The sequence below is a fragment of the Lottia gigantea genome (genome assembly GCF_000327385.1).
Source record: "Lottia gigantea unplaced genomic scaffold LOTGIsca_27, whole genome shotgun sequence".
NCBI lineage: Eukaryota > Metazoa > Mollusca > Gastropoda > Lottiidae > Lottia > Lottia gigantea.
Genome location: NW_008708846.1, coordinates 815,417 through 834,654, shown reverse-complemented (window position 1 = coordinate 834,654; position 19,238 = coordinate 815,417). Strand labels below are relative to the sequence as shown.

General features: G+C 32.4%; 6 protein-coding genes across 6 annotated transcripts; 3 read left to right on the top strand and 3 right to left on the bottom strand.

Moving 5' to 3' along the window:
- Positions 1 to 6,184: 6,184 nt before the first annotated feature.
- Positions 6,185 to 6,826, top strand: LOTGIDRAFT_160994 (hypothetical protein; the record flags this gene model as incomplete). Its single annotated transcript, XM_009056245.1, has 1 exon — positions 6,185 to 6,826. The coding sequence occupies one exon, from the start codon at positions 6,185 to 6,187 to the stop codon at positions 6,824 to 6,826; it is 642 nt and encodes a 213-aa protein (XP_009054493.1).
- Positions 6,827 to 8,728: 1,902 nt separating this feature from the next.
- On the top strand, positions 8,729 to 9,878 carry LOTGIDRAFT_160993 (hypothetical protein; the record flags this gene model as incomplete). The annotated part of the gene is made up of 2 exons (XM_009056244.1): positions 8,729 to 9,005; positions 9,130 to 9,878. The coding sequence occupies 2 exons, from the start codon at positions 8,729 to 8,731 to the stop codon at positions 9,876 to 9,878; spliced, it is 1,026 nt and encodes a 341-aa protein (XP_009054492.1).
- A 135-nt stretch (positions 9,879 to 10,013) lies between these two features.
- Positions 10,014 to 10,919, top strand: LOTGIDRAFT_160992 (hypothetical protein; the record flags this gene model as incomplete). The annotated part of the gene is made up of 1 exon (XM_009056243.1): positions 10,014 to 10,919. One exon carries the CDS (start codon positions 10,014 to 10,016, stop codon positions 10,917 to 10,919), a length of 906 nt encoding a protein of 301 aa, XP_009054491.1.
- Positions 10,920 to 11,109: 190 nt separating this feature from the next.
- Positions 11,110 to 11,856, bottom strand: LOTGIDRAFT_160991 (hypothetical protein; the record flags this gene model as incomplete). Its single annotated transcript, XM_009056242.1, has 1 exon — positions 11,110 to 11,856. The coding sequence occupies one exon, from the start codon at positions 11,854 to 11,856 to the stop codon at positions 11,110 to 11,112; it is 747 nt and encodes a 248-aa protein (XP_009054490.1).
- An 885-nt stretch (positions 11,857 to 12,741) lies between these two features.
- LOTGIDRAFT_117935 (hypothetical protein) lies at positions 12,742 to 13,338 on the bottom strand (the record flags this gene model as incomplete). Its single annotated transcript, XM_009056241.1, has 1 exon — positions 12,742 to 13,338. A coding segment is annotated over one exon (597 nt), but the record flags the coding sequence as incomplete, so codon positions are not given.
- A 1,231-nt stretch (positions 13,339 to 14,569) lies between these two features.
- LOTGIDRAFT_160990 (hypothetical protein) lies at positions 14,570 to 15,070 on the bottom strand (the record flags this gene model as incomplete). The annotated part of the gene is made up of 2 exons (XM_009056240.1): positions 14,570 to 14,889; positions 14,941 to 15,070. 2 exons carry the CDS (start codon positions 15,068 to 15,070, stop codon positions 14,570 to 14,572), a joined length of 450 nt encoding a protein of 149 aa, XP_009054488.1.
- Between the last annotated feature and the right edge of the window lie 4,168 nt (positions 15,071 to 19,238).

The window sequence follows — 19,238 nt, the reverse complement described above, 5'->3', positions numbered from 1 at the left end:
CTAAGATGATTATCTTTCAAGCATTGTACCTGGTGATATACTCTCATTACGTGATACTTGGCTGAGTCTGATGTCGGTGGTAAGCATTAAATGGTGACTTGCGAGTTACTTGTCGAAACTTTCTCTCGAAATCTTCGATACCGTAGCTCATTTAGCTTTTCGTGTTTGAGATCACGGTATACGGCAACTAGTACCCTTTCACCAGCTGCCATTACTTCTGCTTTTGTTGAATCTGGTTTCAAAAACAATTTACATATATTACGGAAATATTCAGATTTTACAGCCTTTTTCAGAACCATAAATTTGCCGATTCCAAACATTCTTGAAACTGTATCACAGCCTGTTAACACATGCAATAATGGTGGGATTTTACACATTTCTTCACCAAGTCTGTTTCTCAGAGTACCAATATCCCATTTATATCTTGAATTCTTCCTCTCAGACCCATTCTTTCTCTAATAAGCATAACGGTAAACAATTCCCTATTAACGGTGAGCTTTCTTGTACCAGCACAAATATCATTTACCTAATTTCATGCGAAAAATGTCATTTACAATACGTAGGCGAAACTAAAAACTCTTTGAGAGAAAGAATTAACGGCCATCGTTTCGACATCTCCCATCATCTGGATAAGCCTATTGGGAACCATTTCAACTCTCTCAACCATTCCCTCGCAGATATGAAGGTGGCGCCCATTCAAAAGGTCATCGCAGAAGAAGACACCAACCCTAAAAGTTCAAGACTATACAGGGAGAGCTTTTGGATGAATCAACTAAAAACTATTTCACCCTGTGGACTAAATATACAGTTTGATTCTCAAATAATCCCATTTTTTGCTCTATTCAATAACATTTCTTGCCAAGCATCCCGAATTCCCCACTATTTTTTACAAAAAATTAGTCATAGCTTATTCGAAAAATAAAAATCTACAGGATATATTTGTTCGTGGTCGACTTGACCCCACCGATGATGTAGAGTGATCTAACAGAATTAAATATTTTCATTTCTGTCTTTGTACTTTATAGTATATAATAGTCTAAAACAATTTACTTTCTATACCTGCAGCCATTAATCGCTTTTCTTCATTATTCCAGAAAATTTGAAGCAGTCAGAGTTTTTATGATTCTGTATTTTCCACAGACATTTGTCCCAATAATGTTATTTCCGTAAATGTAGATTATAAGTATTATGAATTTCAAGAAGATTTATATGATAACCGTTATGATCTTCTTTGATTTAGTTCATTGCATATTAGCATCACAATTATTGTTAACATAACTTTAACCCTGTGCCAGTGCCATATATTGAATAGTAACTGGTTACTCTTCAATCTCCCTAATCTCAGACCGGAAGAACAGTCGGCCACTTTCTGTTACGTTTGAGTGATAACATAACAGTGCTAATGTGTCATTATCTTCGCCCAGGCAAAGTAGTTACACCTTTTTGACTGGAATCAATCGCGGTTTTTACAATCAGTAAGTCAGCATCACCTACAGCCACTTTTGTTTCAATACCATTCTCATGTAACCGATTTATCAACAAATCGATAAAGTTCCTTTTGTTAGTTTCATTTGCTAAGAATGTTCCTTTATTAGACTTCAATGGCTTTTTACCACAAAAACCAACAATGGTCTGTGCCATTATGCCCTTTGTTCGCCTTAGATGAGCCTCATCTTTCGTGGATGGACCGTTGTACCCATCAAACACAACCGTAGTATTAGGAAACTTAAGCAGAAATTTTATATATGACATACATATATCATTGAAAGTGACAACTGATGAGTTTGTTTGTTTCCATGGAATCAAGTGCAATAATGAACCTCCATCTACAACGTGAAATTCCGAAATAGAAACTTCCTGAATTGTGAAGCTACCCAATGCTTCTGAAAGTTGTGCCTTGTTAGCCTCTCGCATCATACCACTATTATCAAAAAGGGATGCAGGATGACTTGTAAGTTCGTATGTAAACAGGTCAGTTATGTTGTTCATGTCTGTTCGCCTAAGATGATCAATCGCTGTTCCAAAAGCAGAGGATCGGCTTGAACGTTTTTGCCTCTAATTGTTACACTATGTTTCGTGGCCATGGTGACAACTTCGTCTTTCTTACGAAAGGAAATGTCAAGAGCATCTTTTCCATACATATTTTTCATTATTTGCACTCCAATTTCACGGGCTTTGTAGTAATTCAAGTCAGGTGCAGCAGTTTCGCCAGTTGCTATATTCTGGAGTTCATCAGAGAACTCGAAAGGATTATGCTCAATCAGATACTCTAAAACGACTCTTGTATCGTGTGTGTCACATTTGACACGGCCGCCAGCTATTTCTTTGTGCTGATCGCTACTTGTTTGTCATATGTTTGTAAAATCCTGCATGGACTCATTATACAAGGTACAAAATGGCATAGACTGAATCCATACCACGACCATGTACCAGTCCTCCGTTCCCCTTGATAGTCCGCATCATTGTCTGCTCAATAACCAAATCCTTTGACACACCTGCCCACTGTCTGTCTGACCGTCGATTTACCAAAATGTGGTTCGCAGTGTACAGTTTGCATAAATCCTGACCAACCTGGTCTGTTCGGACGCAACGGCCACGAGATCTTCCACATCAGGTCAAGTTCTGAGACGGTATTATATCTCCATTCAGTATCGAGAAGAAGTTCGTGATAATGAAGGGGCATATCTTTATGTTCATGGTAATAGAGAATAGGTATATTAGAGTTCCTTTCTCTCCTGGCTGCTAATTCTGTTCCTGTGAGACGTGTAATGGTTGCTCTTTTCAGAACTGCTGGCGTAATTGTCTCAATAACCCCCATTCCGTAGAATGATCACTTTCCATCCAGTGTGTATGGATTCAGCATTGTCACCAATAAATTGACGAAAATTACCTGTAGAAAGTTTAGAAGCTGGTGTCAAATGTTGGGACGAAACATGCTGACCAGATTTGAAGGAATCCCTGGTAGATATAGACTCGGTATCCATCTGCAAAGGTTGAACCACATGCTCAAGAGACAATGTTTGTTCGTCACTAGCACCATTATTTGACCCTGTGTCGTTCTGTGTATCTTCCGTTTCTAGTTGTGTACACATGTGATCAAGTTCTGGAAATGAAGGTCCCTGTTCGAACTCTAAAGAAGTGTCACCAGATTGTGCAGCTGCACATTTCTCAAACAATCGCACTTCAGAATATGAAGAACAGAACCCTTGACAGTGAAGATTGTCTATGAGGCTACGTGAACCATAATTATGATGCATTTGAACCGCCAGTCCAATTTGTAAAGGCGCAGTAATGCATTGTGGTCTTGTGGCTAGTACCATACATTGCCCAATAGTAGCACTAGACCTTTCAATATGGTCGCACGGGAATTCCCCATTCCATTTCATTTCATGGGGAAAGTGCGACCATATTGAAAGGTTCCCAAAAGAGACCTAAACACCCTACATTTCATAAATTCTTACACCAAAAAGACCTAAACTCCCTACATTCCATAAATTCTTACACCAAAAAAGACCTATACACCCTACATTTCATAAACTCTTACACCAAAAACAACTTCAATCAATTCCTACATTCCATCAAAAAAAGCATATTAAAAATACCCTTATATAAAATAACATCCTTGTTCCGCTTAACATCCGGTTTTGAAATAGCCTCGTTTTAAATAATGTTGTTTTTAGTATAGAAACTTCCAGAAGGGAGATATTTCTTTTTTTTCGAAAAAAAAACAGACCACAATTTCTTCGTTAAATTAATTCATTTAAAAATAGGATGAGTTTAATTCTAAAACACGAACAACACAAATTCGAAGATTATTCGAGCGATGGTATCTTTTCATCAATATTTTCTCTAAGTAAAACAATAATTCCAAAAGTAGCTAGCTTTGTTTCAAACAATAAATCACTTATTTCATCCGGCCGTCGGGTCAATCGCGGAAGCGGGAAAGAGTACAAGCGACTCAGTAAAACAATCTGACGAGTTGAAAGAATTACAACTAATAAGAGATCTGCGAAACAGGAGATTAGAAGAAAGGAAAGGAAAAAGTTTTACAGTTATAGGATAAAAATGATTATCGCTCACGCTCCAAAAACTTATTTTGGTTCATTGGGTTCTCTTCCTGGATTTCCATGGGCGAAATATTTCGGAGAAAAAAATCTTCCCGGTCATAATTACACTAATCCAGGTACCAGGTTAGATCTGCGATTAGACGAATACGATAAACCCAAACCCGGCGAAGAACCCGTCAATAGAGTTGACACCACTGCGCTTAAACACGACATACTATACAGAAACAAAGATATAAACTTCAGACACGAAGCAGACAGACAAATGATAATCGAACTTGAAAATATTCCAAATCCAACTTTCAAAGAGAGAATGCAAAGGGCTCTAATCATAAAACTGCTAAAAACAAAGATGAAATTGGGCATGGGATTAGCGGATGAAATTCATAAAAGTTAACGTGTTTGAAAAAGATGAAATATGGTCAGCCGATTTAATTAATATGCCAGTAGAAAGAGGATTTAAATATTGCTCAACAGTTATAGATTTGTATACGAGATATGCTTGGGTTATTCCTGTGAAAAACAAAACAGGACTTTCAGTCAAACACGCATTTGAAACGATTATAAAACAATCTAACCGACGTCCAGAAAAACTGTGGGTAGATAAAGGAAGTGAATTTTATAACAAAAATATGAAATCTCTAGGATTTGAAATTTACAGCACGCATAATGAAGGTAAAGCTGTAGTTATTGAGAGATATAATAGAACTCTAAAAAATAAATTATTCAAAAAGTTCACGGAATTGAAATCCCAAAAATGGCTTAAAATACTACCAGAGGTTGAAGATAAATACAATAACAAAATTCATTCATCTATAGGTGTCACACCAACACAGCCTCAAATAATCCAAATATTATAAAGTCAATTAACACACAACATAACTACATAACAAACCCAAATTTAAAGTTGGAGATCGAGTTCGTATTTTCAAATAAGAAAGCAAATTCGAAAAAGGTTACGTTGGATACTGGACAAACAAAATATTCATCGTTGATAAAATAAACACCCACCTCCGACATATGAATTAATCGATCAAGACAAAGAACAAATCATAGGAAGCTTTTATCAAAACAAACTTCAAAAAACTGACTTTTAAAAAAGGAATGAATTTCTCGAAAACAAAGTTGACGATGAAGAATTTGATAGAAGATTAAGAAATGTAGATGTAGAAAAGCATTTACGCTTTCTTAAATTTAAATGCAAATTTATGTTCAAAATATTATTGAAGGTAATTTATCAGAATGTTACACAATTTTTTTCAAGCACAAACTACGTATATATTTTGTCAATTGGGTTTTCAACAATACTTACCGCATACTCCTCAAAAAACCGACTTTCTCTATAAATATGGAATTGATACAACCACAAACATTCAACTTATGAGATGGGCGAATGAGTTAAATATATCACCGTTTTATTATTGTATGAGAGATGAAATAAATGATCTGAAATATAAGAAAGGTAAATTTTACGCTTTAACAAATATACATACTTTCGATCAAAAAGGAGTTCATCATTCTGCTTTGTACAAAGACTCTTCAAATAACTTATATTTTTTCGATTCTTATGGATTAGAACCAACTGAAGAGATAGTGCAATTGACTAATAAACCAATCAAATGTTCAACATTTCAAATTCAATTACCGGGACAAAAATTTTTTGGTCAGCTTTCACTTTGGGTTTTATATCAATTAAGTTTAGGAAAACAGTTTGAAGAAATTGTAATAAATTTAACTCAATAAAAATGGCGAACAAGTTTGGATTAGGTTCGTTACCTTTAGATACTAAAAAACCTAACACTAGAGCATGGAAAAAATAAAGCGAAACCTTACTTTGTGGATCAAATCGGAGACACTCTTCAAGGTGATTTAGATATGAACAATTTCAAAGTAACTAATTTAAAATCTCTGGAAAATGATAATGACGCTGTTCACAAGAAATATTTACGGGATCAAATAAATTCAACTGAAGTAAATAAAAACCATTTAGACGATAAAATAAGTAATGTTAAAAGATTCTTCAAACGTCAACTAAATAATAAAATTTTGTTAATGATACTAAACTATAACAAGAAAATGAAATGAAATGAATGGAGTTTTACGTCCTACTTTTCTGCATCATGTGTAAACAAGAGGTAGAAGGTTTAATAAGCTTTATTCAAAAAGAATTGGTCAACGTAGTGAACAAAACTGAGTTACAAAATTTAATTTCATTAATATCTAAATTAGATGATAAGATTGCAAAACAAAAATTAGACATTCAACAATTAATAGATAACATTCCAGATGAAAATGAAGAAACGTTTCAACAGGAATTAAATGCTCTGGAAACTAAATTTAACAGTGAATTACAAAAAGAACTAACAAATATTAAACAACAAATACAAAACATAGATGATAGTGAAATTAAAACCTATATTCAACAACAAATACAAATTATTGATGATAGTGAAATCAAAACCTATATTCAACAACAAATACAAATTATTGATGATAGTGAAATCAAAACCTATATTCAACAACAAATACAGAACATTGATGATAGTGTTATTCAACAACAGATAACCACTATTAACAATGTAGTTCTAAAACAGCACAAAAATATAATCGCATTAGAAAAGTATCTCAAGAAAGAAAATAAATCATATTATTTTAGTCTTCCATTTGAAAGTTTGAGACGTGACGATGCTTCTATTACTGATAATATTGATAGATCAAAAGACTATGAATATAAAAAAATATGGAATTACAGCAAATATTAGACTATTTAAACATAGTGGTGTTAATAATCCCTACAAAATGTTTCTTGGTGATTATTCTAGTTTTATTTTCAAAGGAAAACTTATAATTGAAATTATATTATTGATTCAATATTCTTCATACAAAACTCAACATTTTCATCCAATTCTCAATTTAACGCTCGCAAAGTTCTTCAGTTTATCAATGGTACAGAAAATGTAGAAACTAAAGAATTAGAAATTAACGACGAAAACAACAAGGTTAATCACTTATATGAAATTAAAACGAGTGGAAAATATATAGATAGGTTTAGAATGTTAATCATTCCAGATAAAGAAGATAATAATCTTTCATTTAGTGAATTTCAAATGATATTGGAAACGGAAACTCCACCATCAGTAAGTATTATTAGAAATCCAGAACCACAAAAAGAAGCAAGCAGTTATGAGTTTTTACGAGCAACAGACTATGAATACGTAAAACTATACTTTGTTAATAATGATATATTTACCTTAATTGATATTCATAAAAGTCAACAAAAACAAAAATTTTTGATACCAACAATAAGAGATGATGATGCATATGTTATTATATCAATCTGTATTGAAGAACCGTATCTTTCAATTCATCTAAACAAGATTAATGATTCGAAAGTATTTATAGAAGTTTTTATTAAAGATAGTAAACACATAGCAACTTTATCAGAAGTTCACTTAATTTAATTACCTAAAAAATGGAACTAGAAAGCAGACAAAACTACATGATAGAAAAACAAAATGAACTAAAAAAAACTAAAACACTTTAACTAATGCAGAAAGACATGGAGTAGAATTGATTCTGTTTCCAAAACATTAAGTACAGTTCTAACAGTAGGGATAACGGTGGCAACAGCCGTATACGGTGGATTAATGCTTCCAATAATTGTCCCAACTGTATTAGCCACGTTCACTGCCATTCAAACTTCATCTTGTGGATTGATTACTTTAGGTTTTACATCAAAACAGAAATCTCATTATAAAAAGAAAACAGAAATTTTAAATAATTATCTTAATAAATTGTTTATATTTTTTGAAAGATCCAGAGAAGATGAGAACATAACCATTGAAGAATTAGAAAAATTCAATGAAATTTTTAGATAAATTTGATGTAGAAATATCATCAATAAAAGTCAAAAATTCCTAGTTAAAAATTGTTGCTTAAAAAATATGAATAAAATTGAATTCATATCAAATGAACTTTTTTTCAGTATTATTAACCTTATCTCTGATAAATTTGGTACATTTAACGGACAAATTGAATTAGATGGAGAGACAATTCAAGATGGAGAACACAAACAAAGCATGCAATTTAATGCCAAAACTTTTCACAATTTCTTCGCAATAGTGGATGTAAAATCGGATGCTTCTCATTGGTATTTCTCTGGAAAAATCATTTTACGTACAAACAATTTCAAAGAAATAAAAAGATCAAAAAAGGGTAGTGGTGTTACCCTACTCAACAAGATAAATGAATATATCGGTATCAATTGTTATATACCGAGCGATGGATACTGCTTTATAAAGTGCGTTAATCGTGTTTTGAACAAAGACTACACAAAAGAATTTCAAGATTTCATCAACAGTTTTTCAAAATCAAACAGAAAAGGAGTTATGACAACTGCTAGAATCTGTGAATTCAATAAGAAATTTAGTACTTATTTTCAAATTTATATGCCCAAACATAGACATTTTCAACCAAAGAAAGTATCCGAAGAATTAAATTGGGTATTTTACTTACATAAATCGCATTTCTGTCTCATTAGAAAAAATAACAAAACCCTAGGCATTAAAGAAATAGAAGATAATTACGATGAATGGAGAACTTGTAGAGATGATAATGCGCTAACACAATACCTCTAAAACTGAATGTTTCTCCAACAATTCACGATGATTGTTTGGGATTGCGAAACCTATAGCGAAAAAGAAACGAATAAAGCCATTCCTTATTCTTGCACGTTAATTAATTTAGAAAGTCGAAGAGAAATTTTAGACAGAATAAAACATAACTTTCCAGATTTAAATCCCACTGATAGTGTTCCAGAAGAATTTTATAATAAATTAATGAATATAGTAGAAATTTTTGTGGGTAAAGATTGTATCGATCAAATGTTACAACATTTAGGAAAAATAGATAAAAAAAGAATAACATTAATTTCTCATAATGGTAGCGGTTTTGATAACTGGATCGTGCTTAAAAATGCGAAAAAACTAACGCAATGTCAACTAGTAACAGCTAGAGGGATTCTGTCTCTACCTTTAACTAATTCATTCACCAATGAATATTTAAGAAATAAAAAATAATTACGATGAAAACGTATGGAGAACTTGTAGAGATGATAATGCGGTAACTCAAGTTTCACCTCTAAAACTAAATCAACATGAAAAATCTAGTTTGGCAGCATGGGGAAATTCATCTAATCTACCGATGAATTTGAGAAAGATCACCGATATTAATATTGCAAAATACACCGAAGATAATTGGGAATCTTTAAGACACAAATGGGAACCTTATGCTAAAAGAGATACATTATGTCTCGGAGCTTGTTTGATAAAATATAACAAAGTTATGAAAGAAGTTGTATTTCAGAATATTTCCAATAATCTAACGGCTCCTTCTTTATCTTTCAAGGGTTGGTATTATTTATATCATTACAATAAAGAAATGGTTGAAGAAGAATGGTATGAAAGTACTAGAATGGTTCCGAAACACACCGAAAAAGAAAACGTAGAAAAAGTTTACTCACATACACACCCTTTTATAAGATATTTTATCAGACAATCCATTAAAGGAGGAAGAGTTTCGGCAAATCGAAAATCATTTGAAACGAATAAAATGGATGAAATTTGTAATATATTAAAGGAATTTATTTCACAAAGTGAAACACCAAGTGATAATATAATTGATTTATTTAAAGAGTATAGTAAAAGTAAAAAAGATAAAACGGAAGTTAATTCAAAACTTAAAAAAATAAAATGTACTAAACTAATGGCCTTTGATGCTAACAGTTTGTACACTTCCGCCATGTCGGATTTATAAAGCGAATATCCAAAAGCGGAAAGTGGTAGACCGTTTCTACTGAAAGAAAATAAAGAATTTGTTAAGCTCTTTAATGAGCAGAAATTCAGACCTAGAATGGCTATTTTAAAAGTCTGGTTTGAATATCCTACCAAGATGTTCTTCCAACCCATACCAGCTAAAGATAAAATTACTTTTACAAACAAAGAAGGTAATAAGGAAACTGGCACTAAAATCAGGTTCAGAAATGGTTTCTGTTCAGAAGTTTTAACATCGGTCGATATTCAAGAAATAGTCAAAGCCGGTGGACGAATTATTAGAATATTAGATGGTATAGTATACGAAGAAAATTTTAAAACTCCACCATATAGAGATTATATTTTAATTTTGAGAGATCTAAGAAATAAATATAAACAAGGAGGTAATATTGTAGGTAGTAATTGCATGAAATTATTAGGTAATTCATTGTATGGGAAATCTATTCAGAAGGATATAACTACATCGAGACATTTATGGAGTGAAGCAACTTTAAAAGCCAACTTCGATTCCCACGTCAAAAGCTATCCTAAAGTAAATGAGACTCAATATATCGTTGAGATAAATGAAGAAGAAAAAGAATTTGACTGTATACCTCATAAATCTACAAGACTAACACTTACTCATTTGGGATCATTCGTATTATCTCACAGTAAAAAAATAATGAATAATTTTATTCACGTAATAGATGGATTTTATAAGCCAGAAATATACTATACAGATACTGATAGTTTATACATTTCGTCTAGCAATTGGGATAAATTAAATGAAGCTGGGTTGGTGTCCGAAAATGATTATTGTAAAGGAAAGAATGATTATGGTGATGGTGGAATTATATATGGTTTATATTTAGCGCCAAAAGTTAAATATATTATTTTAACTTTTGACGGTATTCTTAAAGAAAAGATAACGTTTAAGGGTTACTCTAATGATAAGATAGCTGTAGAAGATTATATTCGATTAGCTAGTGGACATGATGTGACGAATGAATTTAAGAAACCATGGGAAAAAAGTTTCACCAATTGAGTAGTTATTCCAAAGGATGATGATAAACAAAAGAAAGTTTTTAGAAGTTATCTGAATCTCGTTAAGAGAAAAGCACCGGACGATGAAGGAATCATGTATCTTATAGTGATAAAGATGACTTGAGTTTGGATGAAAACTATGAATTTGATGATTTCGATTATCTAACTATTCAAGAAGAGAATGAAGAGTGTTAATTTTTTTGTTTTAAATGAAGTTGAATAACAATTTCCTTGTTACCAAAATCTATACACCTATTTTTACCATCTTTGATTTCCAGATTTATATCTTTAATCATAAAGGAATTAAGTGGTAAATATGTCGGTTGAAATGATTTCTCTATAATTCTATATCCAATCGGTACAGTGAATGTTGGAATACCGCAAATAATCTGACGTTTGTATTTATTGAAAAATCCACCGTTTATTAAATTGCAATGTATATTTATCACATCGATATCATTCTCGATATTAACTTTGTGTGGTGCTAAAGTGGATTGCATGTATATTTGTTTATCAAATCCTAGTAACGCATTCAATGAATTTTCTACATTGAAATCAACTTGACTATTATTTCTTAATATCAATTTTATTTTGTTCAGATTCAAATTACCTTCGAATTCAATATTGTTTTTACCATTTACACTTCCTCCATATTTAGATAGATATTCATTAATTGCTACGTATTCGTAGCTTCCTGGTAATAAACGTATGGTTTTGAATGTAACTCCATTATCTGTTGATATTTTTATTTGGTTATTTTTTTCGTTGATATTTCTAATGAAATTGTAAACAGAGAAATACTTTAATCCCAATTCATATTTTTGATTGCGATCAAGTTCGTACTCATAATCTACAGACAATTTAATGTCTGATTTATTTGAGGTGATAACGAATAGTTGTTCTTTATTTGACATTTTTAATAACACATTTATAGTCATTTTTATCTATGATAATTTTCTCTAGGAGTCTTTTTAATATACAATTTACTTCATTATATTGTCTGTGTGATCGATGTCCTTCCTTCATTGCCGCTAATATTACTCGTAATCTATTAAGTAGTTCCTCGTTGTTGTCGGATAAAAACGTTATACCTTGTCCAGATACCATATTTTCGAATTCGTCTATTGCTTGTGTGATTGGATTGTTGTCTTCAGCATAATCATCTACTTCGTCAACTTCGTATTCATCATCTTGATATATAGTTTAACTTCTTTTTTAATCTTCTTGTTTAGGGTCCCGACTTTCTTATTGCATCTAGAAATTTTGAGTATGCAACTAAATCCTTATAATCGGCAATACCAGCATCCTCCCCATTCATTAAATCTATTAATCCTTTTGTTAATGTGTATATATAATCTTTTGTATCGATTATAAATTCGGGGGTATTTGCCCTAAATCTTATTCTAAAACCATTAAACAGTAACCCCGCTTCATCAATGATTGGTGAAATGATTTTTGGTAAATCTGGGTGAGGGTTTGAAAAATAATGTTTTGCATCATCTACTGTCCTAATTATGATTTCATCATCTTTAATGGGATATTCTATTTGATGAGGAGAAGGAAACGGCGGTTGTTAAATTTGTTTAGGTGTGGGTTCTAAGCTAATTTCTTTTTAATATCCTCTTGACTTTTTAATATTGGTTGAAATAGAGTTTGTAGATTTTCTGTTAATCCAAGTTGTTGTAATTTGTTATTTTCAACTTGGGTCTTTATTTTATTCTTAGCTTTGATATACTGTCCTTTTATTTTTTATTTTATTTTTTTTTTTGTTACTGTCCTTTTATAATATTATTCCAATCACTACTCATTTTTAAAAAATAAAATTAACATATATCTGTCATAACTCTTTCACCTGCAGGTTTTCTAGTATTAAAGAATATATATCCATGATCATCTGGGTTTTTCCATTGAGTTTTACAAACCTTTTTAAATCGATCTCTGTCCATTCCATGATTAATCGATTGAATGATTTGAGATAAATCTTTATCGTTAAATTCAAAAAATAAAAAACAATTTGCATTTTTTCTAATCAACATAGAATCCATCCCATAAAAAGATTGGGATTGGTATATGCAGTGACAGTTGTGATGTCTTCCTTTCGTGAAGAATTCTTGTTGAACAGCTTGATTTCTTTGCGCTACGCAGTCGTCAAATAATATTAAGTTCTTTCGATTGCTATCAATATTAGACAAGTCTAGATCATTAACATTTTTCATAAGAAAAACTTTTATATCCGTTGGATTCTTTGCTTCAATGTAGTTATCTATAATATCTTTTATTTCCACTTCTTCTTCATTTTCTTCATAATATTGAAATATGTCTTGAACATCTTTCTTTGATAAATATTCTAAAGCTTTGAGGAATTGATAATACGATTGCTCTGGTGTTGTTGTGAAGATAAATAGTGAATCGAAATCTAAAAGGTTTGGTGTTGTTATAAGTGAGATGACTTTACCAAGAACCGGAACTACCGCTTAAATGAGCATTGGGTTTTTAGGAAATATTTCTGAATGATTAGATTTTTTGCCCATTTTTTATTATTTTATTTTATTCCAAAAATCACTCCATCTCCTTTATACTTTGAAAGAAGTGCCTATCATATCTGCCACTCCTGAACCTTTGACTTCCTTTCCATTATTAAATTATATCTGCGTTCTTCAGCGGCTTTAGCATCAGCTGCTTTCTTTGCGTTGGCAGCTTTGACTGCGGCAGATAAACCCGCCGCTGCAATACCACCAAATATTAAAGGTAGTAGGAAAGGTAAAAATCCACCTTCTTTTGCGTTCGCGTCAATTCTTTTTAAGTCTATATCGTCTCTGACTTACAATATTTGTATTTATCAATAAGTTTTTTAGTTATGCTGATTTTTTTACCATTGAAAGTTATTACAGTTGGGGAAGCTGTTTCAATAGCTTGTATTATTTTCATAACTAAAGTTTCTGGTTTCATTTTTAAGGGGGTATTTTTTACTCAATTCTTATCATTCTTCTATCTGCTATTTTAATTAGATGTTTTGATTCTTCGAGTAGTAAACAATTGCCGGTCACATCTCCTTGTGTTTTTTCAATATGAATATTTATGTTCACTCCTGTTTTGAAAAGATCTTCTTGGTGAGCTGATAAATCAAAACAGAAGATTGGATGATTAAGTGCAAAATCTACATATTCAAACTGAGGTGGATTTCCAAATGATTCACACATGTTTTTATAGTTTCTATACAATTCATTATAATCCTTTGTGGTTGGATTAATTGTTAAAGGTTGGTTAGGATAATTATCGTTGTTTAATCTTACTTGAACTTTATGGATTATAGGATCTTGAGTTTGGTTCGTTGCTACTCTAAAGATATTATTGTTATTCGTCTGAGAGTCCTTGAAACCAACCATTAAATATCTTGCTGGTTCAATAGTGTTAGTGATAGGCCATGTGGTGGATTCTCCAGTTAAAGTCATGCTACCTACCGTATTACGATGAAGAAAAGCTATTTCAATATTTTAGTTAATGAGTTGAATATTCTCGTTTCTACTTCAATTGATGGTGTTATTACGGGTATGAAAAATTGGAGATTCGTTATTTCTAATTTTGCATTTGAAGCATTCTCTCCAAAGAATATCCATGATTAGCTGCTTGTGCTACTCTTTCTTTTATGTTTCAAACAACAACTCTCACTCTAGCTAAATCAGCATCATTTGCAAGATTTCTTACCGGTTCTTTTAAAACACTTCCATCGCCAACATCGGGTATCCAACCTGAGACTGAATCGAAATCTTTAGGATATAAAATTGTTTTCAACATTGTGTCGAATTCCCCAGGGTGTTTAATTGTTTCTATCTGATTTGAACAAGCTTCCAAAACCATCTCGCTAAATAAAGATGGAAAGAAATTGTTTTCTAACATTGTAGTAGTTTGTGGTACACGATTTTCATTGGGAGTTCCATCTTTAATTTTGAAATCACATCTGAAATAAGCATCTGAAAGAAGAAACCAATTCGATAATGAATTTATTTCGAAGGTAATTCTACCACCATCGTTCAATTGGGATTTAGAACCAACAGTCGGTGAGATGATAATATAATCCTCTTTTTTCTTGTTAAATGAATAACGAATTGGATCGTATAATCTAAAGATTGGATCCAGTATTTTATTTGCCATTTTTAAGGTTTAAAAATTTAGTAGAATATTGTCTCCCTTCTAGAAGTTTCTAGAGGCTATTTTAAAACCGGATGTTAAGCGGAACAAGGATGTTATTTTATATAAGGGTATTTTTAATATGCTTTTTTTTCTTTGTAAAGAACATAGTTCATCGGGATCCGGATAATACTCTTTAGAAAATTTGACATATTTCTGAATGATTTCGCTTTTTATCAAAGCAGCACTAGCCATTATTATTCTACGTTTCTCTGCGTTTTCATTATCTGTTTGAATTTGATTCCTATGATACTGCTGAAGAATTTCCGCGGCAGTTCGATTCAATGTAATTCACGTCCACTTACATTTGAAATGATTACACTGACTCTTAGAGTATTCTGTAATTTTATTTTCATATATTTGATGCTGTACGGCTCTTCGATCAGATTTCCCATTTCTTCTACAAGGTCACTGACCGACTTCTGTTCGTCTTCTTTAGCTATAAAATTTTCCAAGACTTCGAAAGCTAACTCTCTTGACAGATCTGTTGGGCGACCAGCTTTTCGACCACTGATTTCCAATATGTTAGAGTAGGTTCTATATTTCATAGGTATTTGCCTACATGTTCTGAAATTAGTATCGCACATTTTATGGTAGCATGCATCCGCAGCATGTAAGTCACCCACACTTTGAATTCAGCCTTTCACGGAAAACTCCCCAATCATCTCCCCTTTCGTCACAAATATCTGAAATCATCCTCTGGAATGAAAAACTTCGTACTAAACATAACTGATCTTTCTTTCTTGGTATCGATGAAAGTTGTACATTGATTTTGGAAGTTAAATACACCCTGTGAGCGTCGTTTAGGTGGACGTGGACAATCTTGTTCCAAGATTAGCACTAAACACCAGCGGGAACTACATTCTGTAAAAACTGTCATGGCGTCGTTCTAACGTCAAGGTGACGTCACAGATCAATGACGTTATGATTTTTTAGCTCAGAGGGGTCGGTTTCCTATTTGCACTTAATACATTATTTTTATCTAGAGTGCATCATTTTAGAGATATTGATGATTTTATGCATCCATGACGGCCATTTTGGATTCAAGCAAATTAGTCATGGTTGCCATGGCAACCGATCCACCTGGTTTTGTGTATAGGTTCTTACATGTATATAAGTCATTTCTGGTGAAAAACAAAATCTTGCAATTTGTTCTAGGTATAATGTTATCTTCACCCGCCTATATCCATAGATTAATAGGCCTTTCTAGTGGTTAATCCAAACATTAGTTTGTCAATCAACCACACAAAAGCTTCGCCAAGCTCGGGGAAGCCCTTGGTGTATTTAGGTTCAGGAATGAGGTAATGGCGTCATGGCTAGAGATAAATTGAAGAGTTTATCCACATTTTCGTAATTCGAAATATTTAGTCCAGCAGAGGAGAAAAGCAATATGGTAAGTAAGAATATACTTAAAATGATAACAATTTTTCACCTTGAACAAATGGAAACATATTTTGCACTGGCATTAGAATTTTCTTTGTTATGATGGACATTTCTCTTTTAAAAATAATAACCAATCAAATTAAACATTGGAAATCGGGACTATTGGAAATGTAAATTTTCTAAATGTAATTTTTTACAGAAAAAAGCAAGAAAAAGTTGTATACATAAAAGATAGCTTGCCAGGCAAGGTAATATAAACCCACTTTGATTTTGAATAAAAATATTTAGCAGTACAGTAACATTCACCAGTATGAAATGTTCAACCTTCAGTCATACACTTCTTTTGAACTCTTTAGGGCGATACTGAATAATATTGAGTAGAATTATTTCCCTTGTTCTTGAAAACGTGTTCAATTTTTAGCTCGTGAAAACTCTAGAAGGCAAATATTCAATCTTCAGCACAGGACTGAATAATAAAACCAAGTTTTGTCACAATCCAGCAAGAATCATACTTTTTAGTGTTTAACACTTTAACTGCCGAATATTTTTTTTTAGAAAATTGACATTTTGTGGTACCTTTTTTCAAAAGCATGTGACTCCAAAACAGTGGGATGTAGGCACCAAGTGTCAATAAATAAAATATTCAGTGATATTTGTATGTTACCATGGAAATATTCATTTTTGTGACGTCATCATCTTATCATTGTGACATCACCTTGGCAACAATAGGTTCAAAACCTAAAATTAGTAGATTTTTGTTAAATTAACAATTTTCATCATGTTACAAGTTTATGAATATTTGGCAACTTCAGGAATTCGACTTTTATCATTATTTATATTATCACCGTCAATATCAACACATTCCAAATCCGATGGCCATTCGTCTTCAGATGTCAAAAATTCGCCCTCAGAGTCACTATCGGCGTAGATATGAGTTATAACAGCTTCAACAATCAATTTACGGCCATTCTATGGCCGTTTTACATCAAAATACAATCGAAAGTTGATCGAAATACATGACAGCGGAATTGTTTACATTGACAATCGCTATTTAGGTCATCTGCTGCAGTTGAATAGCCATCATTAGAGCCGTAAATTTCGTATCTATCTATATAGGATGTCTATGGTTATGACGCCATAAAAACTCAAATTTCGCGACGTCTTTTCACAAATATTACCTATTTTCAATTTGATTGGGATTTTTTATAGAAGAAACATGCATGTTTTTTTGTCTACAAATTACCACCGATATCTAAATCTGATTATATATATATCAACACCGTTTTCATAGTGGTAGTTTCTTATTTATTTAAAGTGGCGGTCGCATGGGTAGAATGTCGCAATATTGTGACCGTGGCAGTTAAGGCGTTTTCAAGAACAAGGGCAATAACTCATACTAAATATTTTTCAATTCTTCTGATTTTCAATAGGGTTCATCCTTGGGTGATTACAAACAACCATATCAAGTTTCGTCGAAATCAGTCAAGAATTGTGCCTTGTAGAGTGTTTACAAGCAATTGTGGACGGACGGACGAACGCGTTTTCAAGAACAAGGGCAATAACTAATACTTAATATTTTTCGATTCTTCTGATTTCAATAGGGTTCATCCTTGGGTGAATACGAAAACTCACACCAGGTTTTGTCAAAATCCAGCAAGAATTGTGCCTTCTAGGGTATTTACGAGCTAAAAATTGAACGCATTTTCAAGAACAAGGGCAACAACTCATACTAAATATTTTCAAAAGGGTTCATCCTTGGGTGAATACGAACATTCACAACAAGTTTCATCACATTCCGTCAAGAATTGTGCCTTCTAGAATGATTACAAGCTAAAAATTGAACGCGTTTTCAAGAACAAGGGCAATAACTAATACTAAATATTTTTCGATTCTTCTGATTTCAATAGGGTTCATCCTTGGGTGAATACGAACACTCACACCAGGTTTTGTCAAAATCCAGCAAGAATTGTGCCTTCTAGGGTATTTACGAGCTAAAAATTTAACGCATTTTCAAAAACAAGGGCAACAACTCATACTAAATATTTTTCGCTTTCTCACTAGGTTTATCCTTGGATGATAACAAACACTCATGCCAAAATCCGTCAAGAATTGTCCCTTCTAGAGTATTTACAAGTTAAAAATTGAATGCGTTTTCAAGAACAAGGGCAATAAATCATACTAAATATTTTTAGATTCCTCTGATTTTCAATAGGGTTTATCCTTGGTTGATAACAAACACTCATGCCAAGTTTCGTCAAAATCCATCAAGAATTGTGCGTTCTAGAGTATTTACGTGCTAAAAATTGAACGCGTTTTCATGAACAAGGGCAATAACTCATACTAAATATTTTAGATCTTTCTGATTATAAATAGGCTTCATCCTTGGGTGATAACAAACACTCACACCAAGTTTCATCAAAATCCGTCATGAATTGACTTCGCATTAGTTAATATTCGTATTCGTTCAATTAATATTGAATGGGATAATATTGTGACCATCCGATTTATGAAGGAGATTTGTCTCATCTATCTGCCTTTGTTTTTGAGCAACAAGGGCAATAACTAATACTAAATATTTTTCGATTCTTCTGATTTCAATAGTGTTCATGCTTGGGTGAATACGAACACTCACACCAGGTTTTGTCAAAATCCAGCAAGAATTGTGCCTTCTAGGGTGTTTACGAGCTAAAAATTGAACGCATTTTCAAGAACAAGGGCAACAACTCATACTAAATATTTTTCGCTTTCT